At 36.2% G+C, this 15,182-nt stretch overlaps 2 protein-coding genes across 3 annotated transcripts in view; one reads left to right on the top strand and one right to left on the bottom strand.

Annotated features, from left to right (window-relative positions):
• Window positions 1–402: 402 nt before the first annotated feature.
• Window positions 403–11,311, bottom strand: LOC113225413 (protein nessun dorma). 2 transcript variants are annotated; one of them, XM_026457720.1, is made up of 10 exons: window positions 11,215–11,311; window positions 10,773–10,953; window positions 8,702–8,915; window positions 8,049–8,278; window positions 6,493–6,653; window positions 5,632–5,842; window positions 4,461–4,633; window positions 2,621–2,728; window positions 1,831–1,982; window positions 403–694 (listed from the first exon to the last, which is right to left on the bottom strand). In XM_026457720.1, exons 2-10 carry the CDS (start codon window positions 10,951–10,953, stop codon window positions 598–600), a joined length of 1,527 nt encoding a protein of 508 aa, XP_026313505.1. In that variant the 5' UTR covers window positions 11,215–11,311; the 3' UTR covers window positions 403–597. The 2 variants fall into 2 exon arrangements, with proteins under 2 accessions (XP_026313505.1, XP_026313506.1); XM_026457721.1 differs by lacking the exons at window positions 10,773–10,953; window positions 11,215–11,311 and adding an exon at window positions 9,043–9,119.
• Window positions 11,312–14,647: 3,336 nt separating this feature from the next.
• The window catches only part of LOC113225449 (probable cytochrome P450 4s3), a 26,152-nt gene continuing 25,617 nt past the window's right edge, over window positions 14,648–15,182 (top strand). Inside the window, exon 1 of the mRNA XM_026457763.1 lies at window positions 14,648–14,753. Within this exon, the coding sequence (XP_026313548.1) occupies window positions 14,648–14,753 (106 nt within the window). The remainder of the gene's footprint in view (window positions 14,754–15,182) is intronic.

Below are 15,182 nucleotides of genomic sequence, written 5' to 3'. Positions count from 1 at the left end.
CGAGGTGGTTGCGTATTGAGTGGACCCTTTATAAAACTCGTATAGCATGAACTGTCAAGAAATTATCCAATTATAATACTATCTATCTAATTGGTTTCTTGACGCTGTGATTTGAATAGAAATTGACGTGTTTCTGCTTTTGATATTTCGCTTACAAATTCATATGGCGAACGGCTATGGTGTGGTACTCGCTGCCTGCAGACTTGTTCCCTGAACGGTATAACTTGTACCTTTTCAAGTCGAGAGTGAATAGGCATTATTAGGTGTGCATGCGCCATTGTCGACCTCATCGTCACATTCCATAAGGTGAGATGGAGGTGAAATGCGCACTTGTTTTTATAAAAATAATATATATAATAAAATAATAAATTAAGGCATCTGCGGTTACACCACTTGCGCTGATAGCCTTAATTTATGTCTAGACAAAAACCCAATAATAAAATATTTTTCGAAGTGCAAACTTGTCACTAATATTTTTCATAGGGTATATATAATTTATAACTTATGAAGTATTACATCGATTACTTCTCAAATCTTCCAATTGTACATACAACATATGAGTTCAGTATTGTCGTTAAAATTTACTTAATTTCCTTTTTAAATCAAACTGACATCTTGCTTGACGATGAGAACTTCCTTTTGCAGATTGCCAGAGCCAATGGTGCAGTTTGGCTTAATTTCTAATCCCTCCACGCTGAAAAAAAAAGTGTAACTGTATAGTCAGCAAAGGGGAAACACATCGTAAACTTTCATTCCCCATATGGCCTTATTGCCGCTTTGATCGCCGAGTGAAGACTTCAATTACATATTTTTACATAGTGCATAGTTTATTTTGCATTGATTTTTGTTGAAGCAAAACTTCTAAGCCTCTGCTTTGCAAGCTTGCGCGTGCACCGTGCGTGTACCGTGCGTGCAGCGCGAGCGCAGCGCATTCGCCAGATCTGTTGACCCTTACCAATTTGCCTCGTTTTGCTCCTTAATCTGTTTATAGTACCAAATTTAGCAATTTTTTACTTAACACCCTTTATTGACCGATGAGATTTCAATCAATTGTTGAGCGTGTTAACACAAAGCAGGATGCGTGCTTCAAATGTCTTGCTTTTTCAATAAGTTTAAAGCATGTTTTGTTATGATTATGAAACACAAAGATCGAACACACAGAAAAATTTTCGTCGCCCCGGTCGGACTTGAACCGATGGTTACAGCAATGCTACGATGCAGCACGGACGTGGTGCATTAGCGTTGCTCTAACCATCTGAGCCACGGGTCCAGTTACCGAGGCGCCGAAATTCTCCTATGTGTTCTTGTTATAGATCTTTGTATGGACTTTCAGGAGTTTGTTGCCGCTAGTGACATCTAGTGAGAGATTTTTGAATAAACTCGTTTTTCTTCGTCGACCCGTAGCTTGATTTTGATTGCCTCGCCCGATCAGAAACTGTGTCTTTTCCGAGTTGAGGCGCATAATTGCGATTCACAACTGGCCGAACGGAAACTTTTGACATTTGTAATCGGAATATTAGTTGATTTAACTCACAAATCAGAAAGATATAGTAGGAATTAGGTTCATCTTCTCGCTCAGAAACCCATCTGATTTTGAGACTACGCGGTCGGATCGATTCCGGTTTGAATCAAAATCAGGACGCAGGTACAGGCCAGTTTCTGATCGGGCGAGGCAATCAAAATCAAGCTACGGGTCGACAAAGAAAAAATAAACAAAAAAAAAGAAGAACATTTTTCTGTGTGTTCGATATTTGTATTCACAATCTTTACAAAACTAGTGAAGTTGTTTCACAAAAAATCTCAATAAATACATTAAAAGCATGTTCTTACCTGTTTTTATCGGCGACGTCACTGTCCACTTCGCACCGTATACATTGCTCGGCACACGCGGATATATTCGTTTTATTTAGCGTCACTTTGGAACCACTATACAGTTGTATGCCGACACTGCAGTTTTTTAACGTGCAATTCCTTAGCTCCACCTTTGAAAATAACAACAACTATATTATAATTTAATTATAGAACACTATTTCTAAAATCTTTTGAACAGCCACTAAGTCAGGCATAAATGGATGGATTCATATTTTATTTAATTATTCTTTATTTTATTATTCATTAAAAATCTATCAAAATAGATTTTTTAACTGAACTATGGAGTGGAAAGGTGATCACTACACAAATCCGGAATGTGACCGCATTGACGCCTTGGAGATATGATGTTGGAAGAAAATGTTGCGAATCCGTTGGACATATTTTCGCACTAACGACTCAATTCTGCGGGAGCTTAACGTCCAGACCAGACCTATCCACCTTGTCTACATAGGATACCTGATTTCTTTGGTCACATTGCCAGGAAAGAAGGGCACAACCTCCACAACGAACAGTTAAGACGGTAAATGTCCGAGGAGTCGCTGTTCCACAAGATGATCCGTCCAAGTTCGTACGGCTCTCAGCATGGGCTTCCATGACGCACTCCGCTATGCCAAAGACCGCCACAGATGGCACAGCGTCGTCATGTAAAATTATACCCGCGTGGGAGACACGACTCTCAGTAATGAGGAATGCTAGGCGAGGAGGAGTAAAAAAATATAATTTTATCTTTAATATATAAATGAATTACCTGTGCCCCTTTATATACGACAATACCGGAATAGAAGTTGTCGAACGTTGAGTCCTCTATGAGAATGTTCGCTCCAGGCTTCGCCACGATACCTTGAGCAAAATCCACCTGAAGTTCAACAATTAAAATAAAACTTTATTGAAAATCACTAAACGCCGGATGTGCATTAAAATGTACTAAATACAATTACACATTTCAGGGCCAAGCAAATATGCTCTCTGTTTTGTATGTAAATATATTTTTCCAGATACCCTATGATCATATACAATACATAACGCTAAAGAACAATGGCGATACTCCCATACAAATTTTTGTGGAGCAGTTGGTTTACTTCTGTCTGTATATGAAAAATATGTAAAAATACAGATTTAAATTCTTGAACAAATTTAGTTTTGGATTTTATTCTGACAAGTCTAGAATTCAAGACATTTCAATTTAAAGGTTGTGTTTTACATAATTGGATAAAATATATTAAATTAAATTAAAATATATAAATTTCGGTGAGGTAAATTTGTTTTTTTTTTTTCTATCGTGAAAATTTTTTGGAATCGTGTTTTCACACCATATAGTGTCTCAGTGTATATACTCTATTTGATTATATATAATTTCCTAAGCGATTGATTCAACACTTCCATAGGCCTTATATAATTTGGAAAACCTAATGAATTTATTTTAATCAAATTTAATATGATATTTGAAGACGCTAAAGAATTCTTTTAAAAATTGTATTTTTTAAAAGAATTCTTTTTAATACGAAATATAAGTAGTCAGTTTTTTCTTAGTAATATTATTCAAATATTGACCATCAGCTAAAACTATTTTGTGAAGTTTGACAAATATGCGTGTCGCCTCGGTCGCCGAACGGTTACCATGCCGGACTGCCACGCAGAGGTCCCAGGTTCGATTCCCGGGCCGGGAGAAATGTTTGTATGGCTTACATTTATTTCTCTCGTGAGTTTGAGTGTAATTTGTGGTTGTCTATGTGTGTGTTCATGGCACCCGCGACACAGGGTTTCCCTAGTGCGGGGCTATGTTGAGTGTGTGCGTTATTTATTATTTATTTATTATTTATAAAATAAAGTACCGAAAACAGTTTTAAGAAACTTAAACCTAACCTAACCGAACCTAATCGTGTCTTTGCGATAAACATCCAACATATCCTGAAAGAACAACGATTGCGTTATAATTCGGTTTTCGGTGATTACACCGAATTTTCATTAGAAAATTCGAACAAACGTTATTTCGGAACAAAATTCGAGTACAGAGTACGAAAAAAATCGAGCTCAAAAGTTCGTGGAATAACATCTATTTGCCAAGTTTTATTGGAATCGGTTACCGGAAAATGCACGAAATCGGATTCATCCCCTAGATTGCCACCCTTAGAGGAGGAATATTTTCTTCAAATTTAAATTGGATGAATACTGAGGTAACCTCTTTCCAACAAAAAAGAAACTAAAGTCGGTTCACAAATACCGGAGTTATCGCGTAACATACATAAAAAAAAACAGTCAAATTTAGAACCTCCTCCTTTTTTAAACTCGGTTAAAAATCAATACCTTAAAAGAGTATCAATTATACTTTTAACTGTCTCCGTGGCCGAACGGTTGCCATGTTGGTCTGCCACGCAGAGGTCCCGGGTTAGATTCCCGGACAGGGGGAAATGTTTGCATGGTCTACGTTTATCTGTCTCGTGAGATTAGGTGTAATTTTTAATAGTCTATGTGTCCATTGCACACAGGGTTTCCGTAGTGCGGGGTTATGAGTATGTGGGTAAAAATAAACACAAAACTTTCCCTCCGTGTCCTATATAGTTGGGACAGCCTGTATGTATATAAAGTACCTGTGAACTGTAAGAGTCGTTGCGCAGCACACATCGACGGACTGTGAGTGTGCCTGTGCTCATGTGCACGACGGTGTTGACGTTGCTGCAGTGCAGCGTCAGCTCACGCAAGGAGCAAATCTCGCTCAGTATTAGCAGGCAGGAACGCATGTCTGGGGCTTTTAGCGACGTCCCTGAAAAATAACGATATTAAATGAATACATGTTATTATTATTGACCGACTAGACTGAAACCAGTGTCAGTTGTCATGCCGGGACCACTGCTATTAACCAACTGAAATTTGTAATTTTTAAGTTTATTAAATATCATGATGTTTGACCACCACGATATTATTTACTATTTTTAATTGATTATGATATTTTTTTTTGTGAAATTACTCCACCAGTTTCTAATAATTATTAACACTAAAAAAAAATTGTTTGTTGTTAGTGTCTTTTGTTTTTGTCTCTTTTAAGTTGAGAATTACAATAATTAAAGCGACACCTTTAGTCAACTGATAAAAGCTGTAAACATTGACTTACAAATAAATGGACGACGGGTCTAATACAAAAACCACGAAAAAAATGTCCCAAGTCAACCTATTCGAAATTTAAATTGTAATGTCATCGCAGTATCGCGCTGTCAGTCGAACAAATGAAGACTAAAGCGGAGTTTGGCGCTCTGTATACGATTTTAGCGCCTTACAAGTGCGGACACTTTTTAGCGCGGACCCGACGTCCATATAATTGTAAGTCAATGGCTATAAAGGTCTGACCAGAGTGAAGAAAAGCTTTCATACAGTTCTCATAGATGGCGCTACGGCAAAAAAGCTAAAAACCAAATACAAACATCTGCAACAAGCACATAGAAAAAATATAAGAACGCTAGTTCGTTCCGTAGCTTAGTTGGCATAGCGTCTTTGCACAGTTTGCTGGAAGATGTTGGTACGAGTCCAGCCAGATCGTAGGAATTTTTTCCGAGTTTTCGATCTTTGTATTAATAATTATTCTGAAATTTCTTGACGGCTTTCAATTGGGTTTAATCGGCTTTGTTCGTCGTCTTTTGTTGCCATCGTAATAATTTTTTAATGTAATATAAATATGTAATAATAATAACAAACTCGCTCTACGTGCATTAGTTCAAGTAAATTCAGTCTATTCCGATCTTTGTCGAAAACAGTATAAGTGATTACCTTTAAAACCAGTAATAGAAATTTGCGACAATGGCATCTCCGGGATCTCATATTCCTTGCTGCACACCAGCAACTCCTCTGGTTCTAAAGACAGCGCTTCTTCGGCTGAGACGGTCACCGTCAACGTGTGCTCACTCGTCAGATGTGTGCGGAGGTATTTCGAGATGTCGTCAAACTCAAAAATAGATCCTCCGCGCCAAAGAGCTACAACCTGGAATAAAAATTTGCTGGATAATTTATACCAATGATTTGGTCTCAAATGTAGGAATTCCTTGTACCACTCATGTCTAATATGGCTTTGTCTATTTATCTATCATTTTTGGAAATACAAAAAATTTGACTTCTCAAATGTAGAACTGTTGTCGCAGGTTTGTATAAATCAAAATTGTTGTAGCTGATGTAGGTTTGTATAAGTTGATATTATTGAAGCTGATACAGATTAATAGAAGTCTATATTGTTGTAGGTTTTAAAAAGTCGATATAATTGTAGCTGGTGGAGATTAGTACAAGTAGAAATTGTTAAATGATGCAGTTTTGTATAAGTAAGAATTATTGTAGCTGATGGAGATTTGAAAAAGTTGAATTGTTATAGCTAGCTACATATAGCTAGATACAGGTTAGTAAAGTCTAAATTGTTGCAGCTGATGTAGGTTTACATAAGTCGGAATTACTTGTAGCCACTGGACAATAGTAGGAGTCGAAATTGTTGTAACTGACACAGGTTTGTAGAAATTGTTGTAGCTGATAGAGGTTTGTAGAAGTATTCAATAATTTTTTTTATAATAAAAATTTCAAAAAAAAATATTATGTTTACTAAATTTCAAGCAAAACCTGATCCTGAACTGCTCTAAATTTACTCACATTTCTCTTACTCTTGTTCTTCTGCCACTTCTTCTTGGCTTTAGCGAGGTATTGTTTTCGAATGAGTGATTTTTCGTAAAGTGTCCACTGCGACATGTGGCTGTCCAGACGCGCCGTCAGCTCTGCGCATAGGATTATGTAGTTCGGAGGTAACATTGAGTCTGAAAAAACATAACAAACATGTGGCTTTTAGCTAATTGGTAATTTCTAGGCATACATTGTCATTTCAACAACAATTTGTTGATTTGGAATAATGCAACGCAATAATGGCGCATTTACATCGAGTTGTCAGACGATCTTCGTACGAGTTACCTGGTGTAAATAGTGAGTCGTCTGACGACGGTAGTTTGTTGTCAAAGTCGACCAAAGCGACTGGGTGCATCTACTTCGGCTATGTGAAGTAGTTGGTCTAGATGCGTCATGATACTTCCTTTACTTAATAAAATAATAACAACATGAAAAAATGTAATGGATATATATCTTATAAAGAGAGATTATTCAGGAGATATCAAAACTTTCCATTTATTTTAGATTTCTTATCAAGGGTGTTAATTTGGATGCATTACTTTAGAATATATAATAATTTCCATTAGAATAGGTAAAAGCCAGTCTGTGAATATGAAGGAAATGTGATGTGAAATTTGCCTGCAAATTTGTATATACAATGCATTTTTTGCATTTCAGTTACTTTGTTATTTAAGATACGAGTTTGAGAAAGTAAGGCGACGATATGTCTTAGTGTGTAAATGTAAGTACTTAAAAGTAATGTATATGACACATAAATAAGTAATATACCTACATGAAGCAACTAATACAATCTCAAAAAATGTTAGAGCATTCCTTTTGATTTTCCAACAGAAGAGCCTTAAGCTTGCGTTTAGAAGTGTTCCTGCTGGAAATGTTACAAAGAGGAGAGGGGAAGATCATTCTAACACTTGGATGACGCAAACCTGAAACTGCCTTAGAAAGCTGCTATGCGATGAGCAGGAACTATAAAACCTTGTGCTTGAAGCAGCTCTAAGACCAACCAAGCTTACGATTGAGGTACCTGGGTGTCTCAGTTTGTATGATCGTACATGTCTGTTCTTCATTTAGATCGTAAACAGTATGGTTCTCTTACAATAAATTTAGTGTACATCACGCACTCAGAGAGTTGGTCGTTTTAATTACCTCTGTCTGTCACCTTATCATATTATCAATATCACGAACAAATATCATAGACCATCATCATTCTTATCAATTATCATTATATCAGTGATTGTAGAAAAAATCCTACGTGGTTCTCACTACACTGAACAGGAACACAGAGGGATGTTGCTGACAACGAGCTTGTCATGTTTAACAAATTTACAGCATTGAAATATTGATGTGGAACCTAGGAAGCTAGAAGATACATAGAAGTAGAAGAAGGATGATATTATTATAAAGCACCTGACAGCAAAAGCACTTCACACACAATCCATAATAATCTGCTCGACTATTAGAGCCTGATTCTATTTAATATGGAATGTCCTTTGCTTTTAAATTGTATATAAAAAGATATCCACCAAGCTTACCATCCTCATCAGCCATGTCCTCCTCGCACAGCGACGAATCCAGCGCCCTCAATCTCTCATAAGCATTAATAGCACTATTCCTCAGTAATTTAATGTTTCTAGCAACACAATTTGGAATGGTCCCATTATGCAGATCTAACCACAGTTCCATGCGGTCTTCAATTGTGTCAGAGAGAAATACTTTGTCATCTTGATCATCCCATGGCATCCATAAATTGTTGTAAAAGAATCTGAAATTGTTATACAACCTCATACAAAAGAGATAATATGTTAAGTGGTGATTTATCATATACTGCACAAACTGCAAAAAAATTAAAAAAGATTCATACTAAATGTTCACCCATGTACCAAAATTAATGGGATAGTGGACTTTTTTGCAATTTCAGGAGGTTTCCCAATATATATATATATATACATATATATTGGGATATATATATTTTTAAATTCAGAACCATTCTACAAAATATTGTGAATGATACAATGGGTAACATTTGCATAAAGGGTGATATTTTATCATTCATATCTTACACATGAATAATCTTCGCTAAGATGAATGTATTAGTCAAATCCAGTTTAAGAACACTATTTATCTACTGTTCACAAAAAATCATTCAATTCAATGGATTATAAAAACAATAAGAACAATTGCTCACCGCATCAAATCTATAAACTCCGCAGTTGTAACAGCATTAATACACTCTTCCCTTTGCTCAATCGTTGGCCATAGCTCTATCAATGGTACATCTTCAACGGCTTCTGGCAGAGAGATTGTCTCATGCTGTACAGTCAGAACCTCGACATGTGCTGCTAGCTGGTCAAAGTCCACTGACGTTATTGTCACGTAGGCTATGCAGGGGAATCTTACCTCTATAACAGGAAAATAAAAAAATTACTTTTTTATGATGCAAACATATTCAATCAACATAATTATATCGGATAAAAAGGATGGACAGGCGAAGTACAAAGCCGCATTGGACTCTGTTGAAGCATTTACCTAACACTATATAAGCTATCCCAAATTTTTTAGGTGTAAGAAGGTGACCCTTTCTCTCAAAGGTGTATTAGCAGTGTCTTCAGTTGGTAATGATTGCGAAAACTTGTGGATGGAACGTGTTTTGTTGGTTAACACATTGGACGACGAAGAAATCATGCAGACATGGGGTGTATTATGATAAGGCGAAAAAAATGGCGACGGGATATCACGTAAGCCACAGAATGACCCAGAAGACTGCTATCCGAAAGCCAGGCCATCAGAAGGCTAGATGCATTGAGTATAAAACCAGAAATAGAGACAAAATGTCATTTAAATCGTTTGAAAGGTTTTGATGCCAAATCAAACTGCGCTCCGATTGGCCAGCTCAAATTCGAAACAATTGATGGATGTCGTCAATTGTTTCACTTCAAATCGACCAGTTTAACTTGAGTGTTGCTATAATGGACGAAAATTGCAAAATTACATATTTAATTACCAATGAAATGTGATTCTGTTTGTTTTGTAATTAGATGTTTTACTGTTTTTCCTACACCAATGAATAGAATAGCCCCTGTTGTTAGAGATATTATCTTTATTACAATAAATGCAGAATATTTTTGGAAAATACGACAATGTACACACAGGTCAGTTGTTGACACTGTACTAAACTAAATTTGTGATTTCAGTGCAAACAAAAGTTGATAAAAGTGATATAAGGCCCATTTGAACTACCTCCGTGGCCGAACGGTTACCATGCCGGACTGCCACGCAGAGGTCCCAGGTTCGATTCCCGGGCCGGGACAAATACTTGTATGGCCTACATTTATTTCTCTCGTGAGTTTGGGTGTAATTTGTGGTTGTCTATGTGTGTGTCCATGGCACCCGCGACACAGGGTTTCCCTAGTGCGGGGCTATGTTGATTGTGAGCGTTATTATTTACCTGATGAGTTGTCAGGGATGGATGGCCCTTATGTTGTTTCTATTTCTGGTTACGTACTTGATGGCTAGATGGGACAATATAGTCAAGGTAGGCGGAGAGGCGAAGCGTCGCGACGCGTCATGTTTTTCGCCTATAGCATGTTCATCTCTATTTTCCCATCATTAAGGTACAAATTTGTGTTATGCAAATATAGAATCGCGCATCGACGTCTGATGACGCGCACCTTCACGTGTCGACGCTTGGTTAAAGTGGAAAGGTTAGATGTGAAAGGGTTTGCACAGGATGCGTTACTTGCGCGCAGTGACGCGTCAGATGCGTCTGACCACACTATGATTCGGGCGCGCTAATGTGTTGTAGTTCAAAAACAGGATGCGACGCATCGATTCTGCGCCAGTGTGAGTTGAGCCAAAAAGTACGATGTAAATAGCCCGAACCAGAAAGAATGGCATGCAAATGAGGTCTACACTACACACTACAATTTAACACAATCTGAAGCACTGTCATGTGTGAGTCTGTAGCATATACAAAAGAACCCACTCAACTAATGAATCCATAACCAAGATTAGACTGTGACGCTGGTTTTCAGTGGACCATAATACTTAAAGCTTATATGGTATGCGCGTTCTTGCGTTTTATATGCAAATACTGATAGCAGTGATAAAGTCCTTATTAATACAATGATGATGCCATTTTCTCTTGTCTCTTGCCATGTGAAAGTATGGCCAGGCCCAATAACTTTAGCTACCATTGTCTGGCCTTGGAAGTGCATAAATGAACGGCCACACTGATACTGAAGCATTATAAGACTTACCAAACTTTTTACAAAAATCTTTAGATAGTTTCCATAAAGCATCCCAACCCACTGGTTCTACAAGCATTTCAGCCTGCAAGCACCATTGTTCCCGCGCGGTGCCGCTGCCAGAGCTGAACACGCGCTGGAGTTGCTGCAGCAGCTCTTCATTAGTGCGGTTAAAAGTGTATACTGTAGGCATCTGACAAGAGAACATGAAAACAAATTTAAAGTTTTTATGTTGTTAAGAGTACTTTTCCATTATGTAATTTTGAATAATTTATAAAAACAGGCAGAAGACCCGACTGCTTTAAAGGATTGATAGTTTGAGTACTAAATTTTATTGGATTTTGAAAAATACAGACAAAATAAGACCGCTCGAAATATTTACACTGAGTCATACTATTCGGAATATGAAAATCAATGATATCACAAGTTTACAATAAAATTTAAAGTTACTTACCTTTCAGAGATAATTCTCTGATGATAATGTAAAGAATAATAAGGTTTTTACTAAGGAATACAAATATTTTTTAGAACATTTAGCCGCCACCGGACGGTTCTATTTCGAAAATTTGAAGTGACGTTAGTCTTTTTTTTTTTTTTTTTTCTTTTTTGGGACGTTAGTCTTTCTTTTTATTGGCCCTATATAACGTTAAGCTATTTCTGAAAAAAAAAAAAAAAAATTAAAGTGATTTCGTATGTATGTTCTTCAGAATATTTATAATGAACTTGTGATTTGTTTTAAGTATTTTCTTGTATATTATAAAATATTTCTAGTATAAAGAATTTAAATTTACACTTGTTAAACGAAACGCATTTTCAAGGTCAAACAAACCGGGAAACTTTAAAAAGGCAGATATTCCAAACGACGACAAACAAAACGAATTATCATATTATGTTCACTCCAACGTAACTAATATAATTGCTGCTAAACAACTTTTAACCTTTTGGTCAAGGAAAACTATAATAATGGCAGTGTAAACAATAATTGTCGTGCACCTACCAACTTGTTTGTTTGCCCTCCACTGAGGCAGGGTTGTAAGGATAATAGAGCAAGGATAATGGCGGTACAAATGATTATTAGCAGTGTAAATTGGTACAATAAGTAACTCCGTATACTATTAATAGTATATTATTCATCATCGCGTCATTTAAAACCGTTCAACGTCATTTGCAACCGTTCAACGGCCACTCCTGTTAGTACGACCTCTTTCATATGTATGGGTAAAATCAACGAGTGAGGCTACAGGGTTATTATAAACCTTAGAATAATAACGCATAGAAACCTAGCCCGCACACGCTAAGTGAGGCAAATTGAAGCGCTCCCAAAGGGCCTACACGAGCGGGCGGGCCTTCGGTGCTCAAGGTCAACTTGCACCGCGAACAGATCAAGAATTTTAGCTAAAAATGACGAAATGTGCGGTAAATGAGAGTAAAAATATGTCAGACAAACATAAAATAGATACTAACATCATATTCCACAAGGAAGTAACGCGTTCCAACTTGTATTTTTATATAAATATTCACTAAAACCGAAAATTAACCTACTACTAAAACTAGCCTACATGAATTTGATTTTTGCCTCACTTGTGACAGTTCGTTTGATAATATGAAACTAGCATCCTATGCGTTATTATTCTAAGTTATATACTAACAAATCCATGATCTGGAAGTTTGGTTTTGACGCCTTAGCTTGTCCCAAAGGATGAAAAATTTTAGTAATAATGCTTCTACTATAAAATCCTTTAGGCCCAAAAATCCTCAAAAATCCTAAAACATTACATGACAGACATAGATTTAGTGGGTACAATCTATGATGACAGACATAAATATTTACGTATGTCTTTTGTCTAATGCGGAGTCTTTTGGTAATCGCCAAAAATAAATCTAAGCAAATAAAATAAAAATTAATAGAAACATTTTTTAAATTTTTTTATTGAGCTTTGGCTACAAGACATCCATCAGTTAAAATCTAAATGATCAAGGAATGGACCAATCTAAATTACTTAAATTGATCAACTGAATCTAAGCACTACGAATAATAACAATAAAGAAAAATAAGATAATATTTATTTATACAGGGCCAAAAGTATCAGAATTGAAAATAACGTTATACTTTAAATGGTTTTAAGTATTTTGAAAATATTTTGGCAAATTGTAAAATTATCTACAGTTAATAATAATATAAATATTACCTAGAAGTAATAAAAATAATTATTGATAAGTAATTAAAATACTATTTTTGGTAAGTGTTTTTTATTTTTCAGTTAGGTTTTTACCTGTAAGTCTAGTTGGAAGAAATTTGTTTATGGTATAAGCTGGCCTTTTAGGTACTAATATTTTAAGTTGTTGTTAACATTGCATGATTAGTTATTGTGATGCAATAAAGTGTTTATTTACATACTTATATACACTAAGGCGGTCACAACCTATTCCTTGACTACTTAAATTTTAAAGTTAAATTTTCTTTACGTTAAATAAGTAGCAGTTATTATTATTTATTATTAGTAGGGAGGGTTTATTCAGGGCCTACGCAGGCACTTCACTGTGACCACTGATTGGTATATTATGTATATTGTGATCACCCCTAATTACGTACAACTCGAAGCCAAGACCAACAGTAATAAAATTATCTTTACTATTAGTAAAGAATGGAATCGTAAAACGCCATTTTCGTTCTCATTACATGGATTCACGAATTTTTGTGACGCGTTTAATGAGAATCCGTATCGATAAGTGTGGCGACTCCCTTAACGCATGTACCACGCCAAGGTCGTGTAACCATTAAGAGGGAGCAGAGGAAAAATTCCTAATCTTCGATTTGATTTTGATTTCACATTAAAGTTAAAAAGAAAATATTGTATGAGTAACTACACGATATATTCAAACATAGACATTAATCACAAACATAAAACAATAAAGTTTCCTCGATAGATAAAAATCACGAAATGACCACTAATTTTCACATTTTTTCGATTTGTCCTCGAAATGCTACAGGCTATTAGGACAAAAGTTTGATAATTAATTATATTTATGCATGATCGACAACTGTCGCTACGGATTTTTTTTAAATCCCTTTACTTTTAGAGTTATTCCGCTAAAACCAATTTGGTACTTTTAATGCGCAAAATTCAACATCTCCTGTCGCATGTCACGCGAACTTCAGGCATATATTTGTTTCACAAATTTGGGCGGAGCCAACGTCAAAACTTTTTTGGCATGAGAGCTCTTAAGGGTAATTTTACAATAAAAATTTAATAAATACAATAAAAACTGCCTCAGTGGCCGAACGGTTACCATGCTGCACTGCCACGCAGAGGTCCCAAGTTCGATTTCCGAACCGCGAGAATTATTTGTATGGCCTACATTTATTTCTCTCGTGACTTTGGGTGTAATTAGTGGTTGCCTATGTGTGTGTCCATGGCACCCGCGACACAGAGTTTCCCTAGTGCGGGGCTATGTTGAGTGTGTGCGTTATTATTATTATTATTATTATATTATTAATTTATTTTTCGCCTTAAGAGCCTACGCACACAGCGTATTTTATACACGCGAGTATACGCGCCTCAAACGCACTGTAGTCGCGCGTACGTATCGCGCATTTTGATAAGAGATAGTTTTAGTTATAGTTTTGTTTGTTAATTTATGTTAGTTCTTGAAATGAAGTAACTGCATGAAATTCTAAGTGTAAACTCCAGTGAAGCATATAGGCGTCTTGCTTGCAACGCGATGTTCAGTCAATACTTATAAACTATCATTACAGGATTTTACCTAATGCGATAGTAAGCTACATAATTATGAAATATCTGCCTATTACTAAACTAATCTATATATTTTCATAACATATTACAAACAAAGTTACCATTGTGAGTTCACTCAAAGAACAAAAGAACATGTCTACGTTAATTGACCACCAAATTGAGAACGCGAAGCGCGTGTGTCAACGGTGCCTTGTTCAACAGGTTGGTCCTCCCGCGCGGTCCGTCGCGGACGCTACACGTATCCGTCCGGAACACACATGCCTATTTGCTTTAAAAGGTCTGGATTGGAAATCATTTCTCTAAAAAGGTAAAAATATAGGATACTAGTGCAAGTTATCGCCTTACTTTAAGTGTGTTATAGCCCACCATCCCTAAAACAAATATGCTTAATCGATTCTCTATAGTGCGTCTGCGGCACGTATACACGCATATAACTCGCGTTCGTGAAACGCGCGTCATCCGCGCGTGTAAAATACACTGTGTGCATAGGCTCTAATAGATAATAAGAGAATTGCCAGGGTGGAGTATATAAATGAAAAAAAAATCTTATATAATATTAAGTTTATTCAATATCTCGATATTTTACTACCATGATATTCAATTATTCTTGTGTAATTACTCCACTAGTTTGTTATAATTATTGATACAACGATCGAACACAAAGAAA

This window comes from Hyposmocoma kahamanoa, unplaced genomic scaffold (genome assembly GCF_003589595.1).
Source record: "Hyposmocoma kahamanoa isolate Upper Pololo Valley unplaced genomic scaffold, ASM358959v1 160, whole genome shotgun sequence".
Taxonomy (NCBI): domain Eukaryota; kingdom Metazoa; phylum Arthropoda; class Insecta; order Lepidoptera; family Cosmopterigidae; genus Hyposmocoma; species Hyposmocoma kahamanoa.
This window is presented reverse-complemented; position numbering and strand designations above follow the sequence as displayed.

What these genes read in the sequence shown, in the direction of transcription:
- LOC113225413 (XM_026457720.1), bottom strand. Translation starts at nt 10,953, where the DNA reads ATGCCTACAGTATACACTTTTAACCGCACTAATGAAGAGCTGCTGCAG. An exon ending in AGATTTTTGTAAAAAGTTTG is followed by an intron (nt 8,916 to 10,772) that starts GTAAGTCTTATA and finishes TTCCTGTTATAG; the next exon opens with AGGTAAGATTCCCCTGCATA. An exon ending in ACGACTCTTACAGTTCACAG is followed by an intron (nt 2,729 to 4,460) that starts GTACTTTATATA and finishes GTTGAACTTCAG; the next exon opens with GTGGATTTTGCTCAAGGTAT.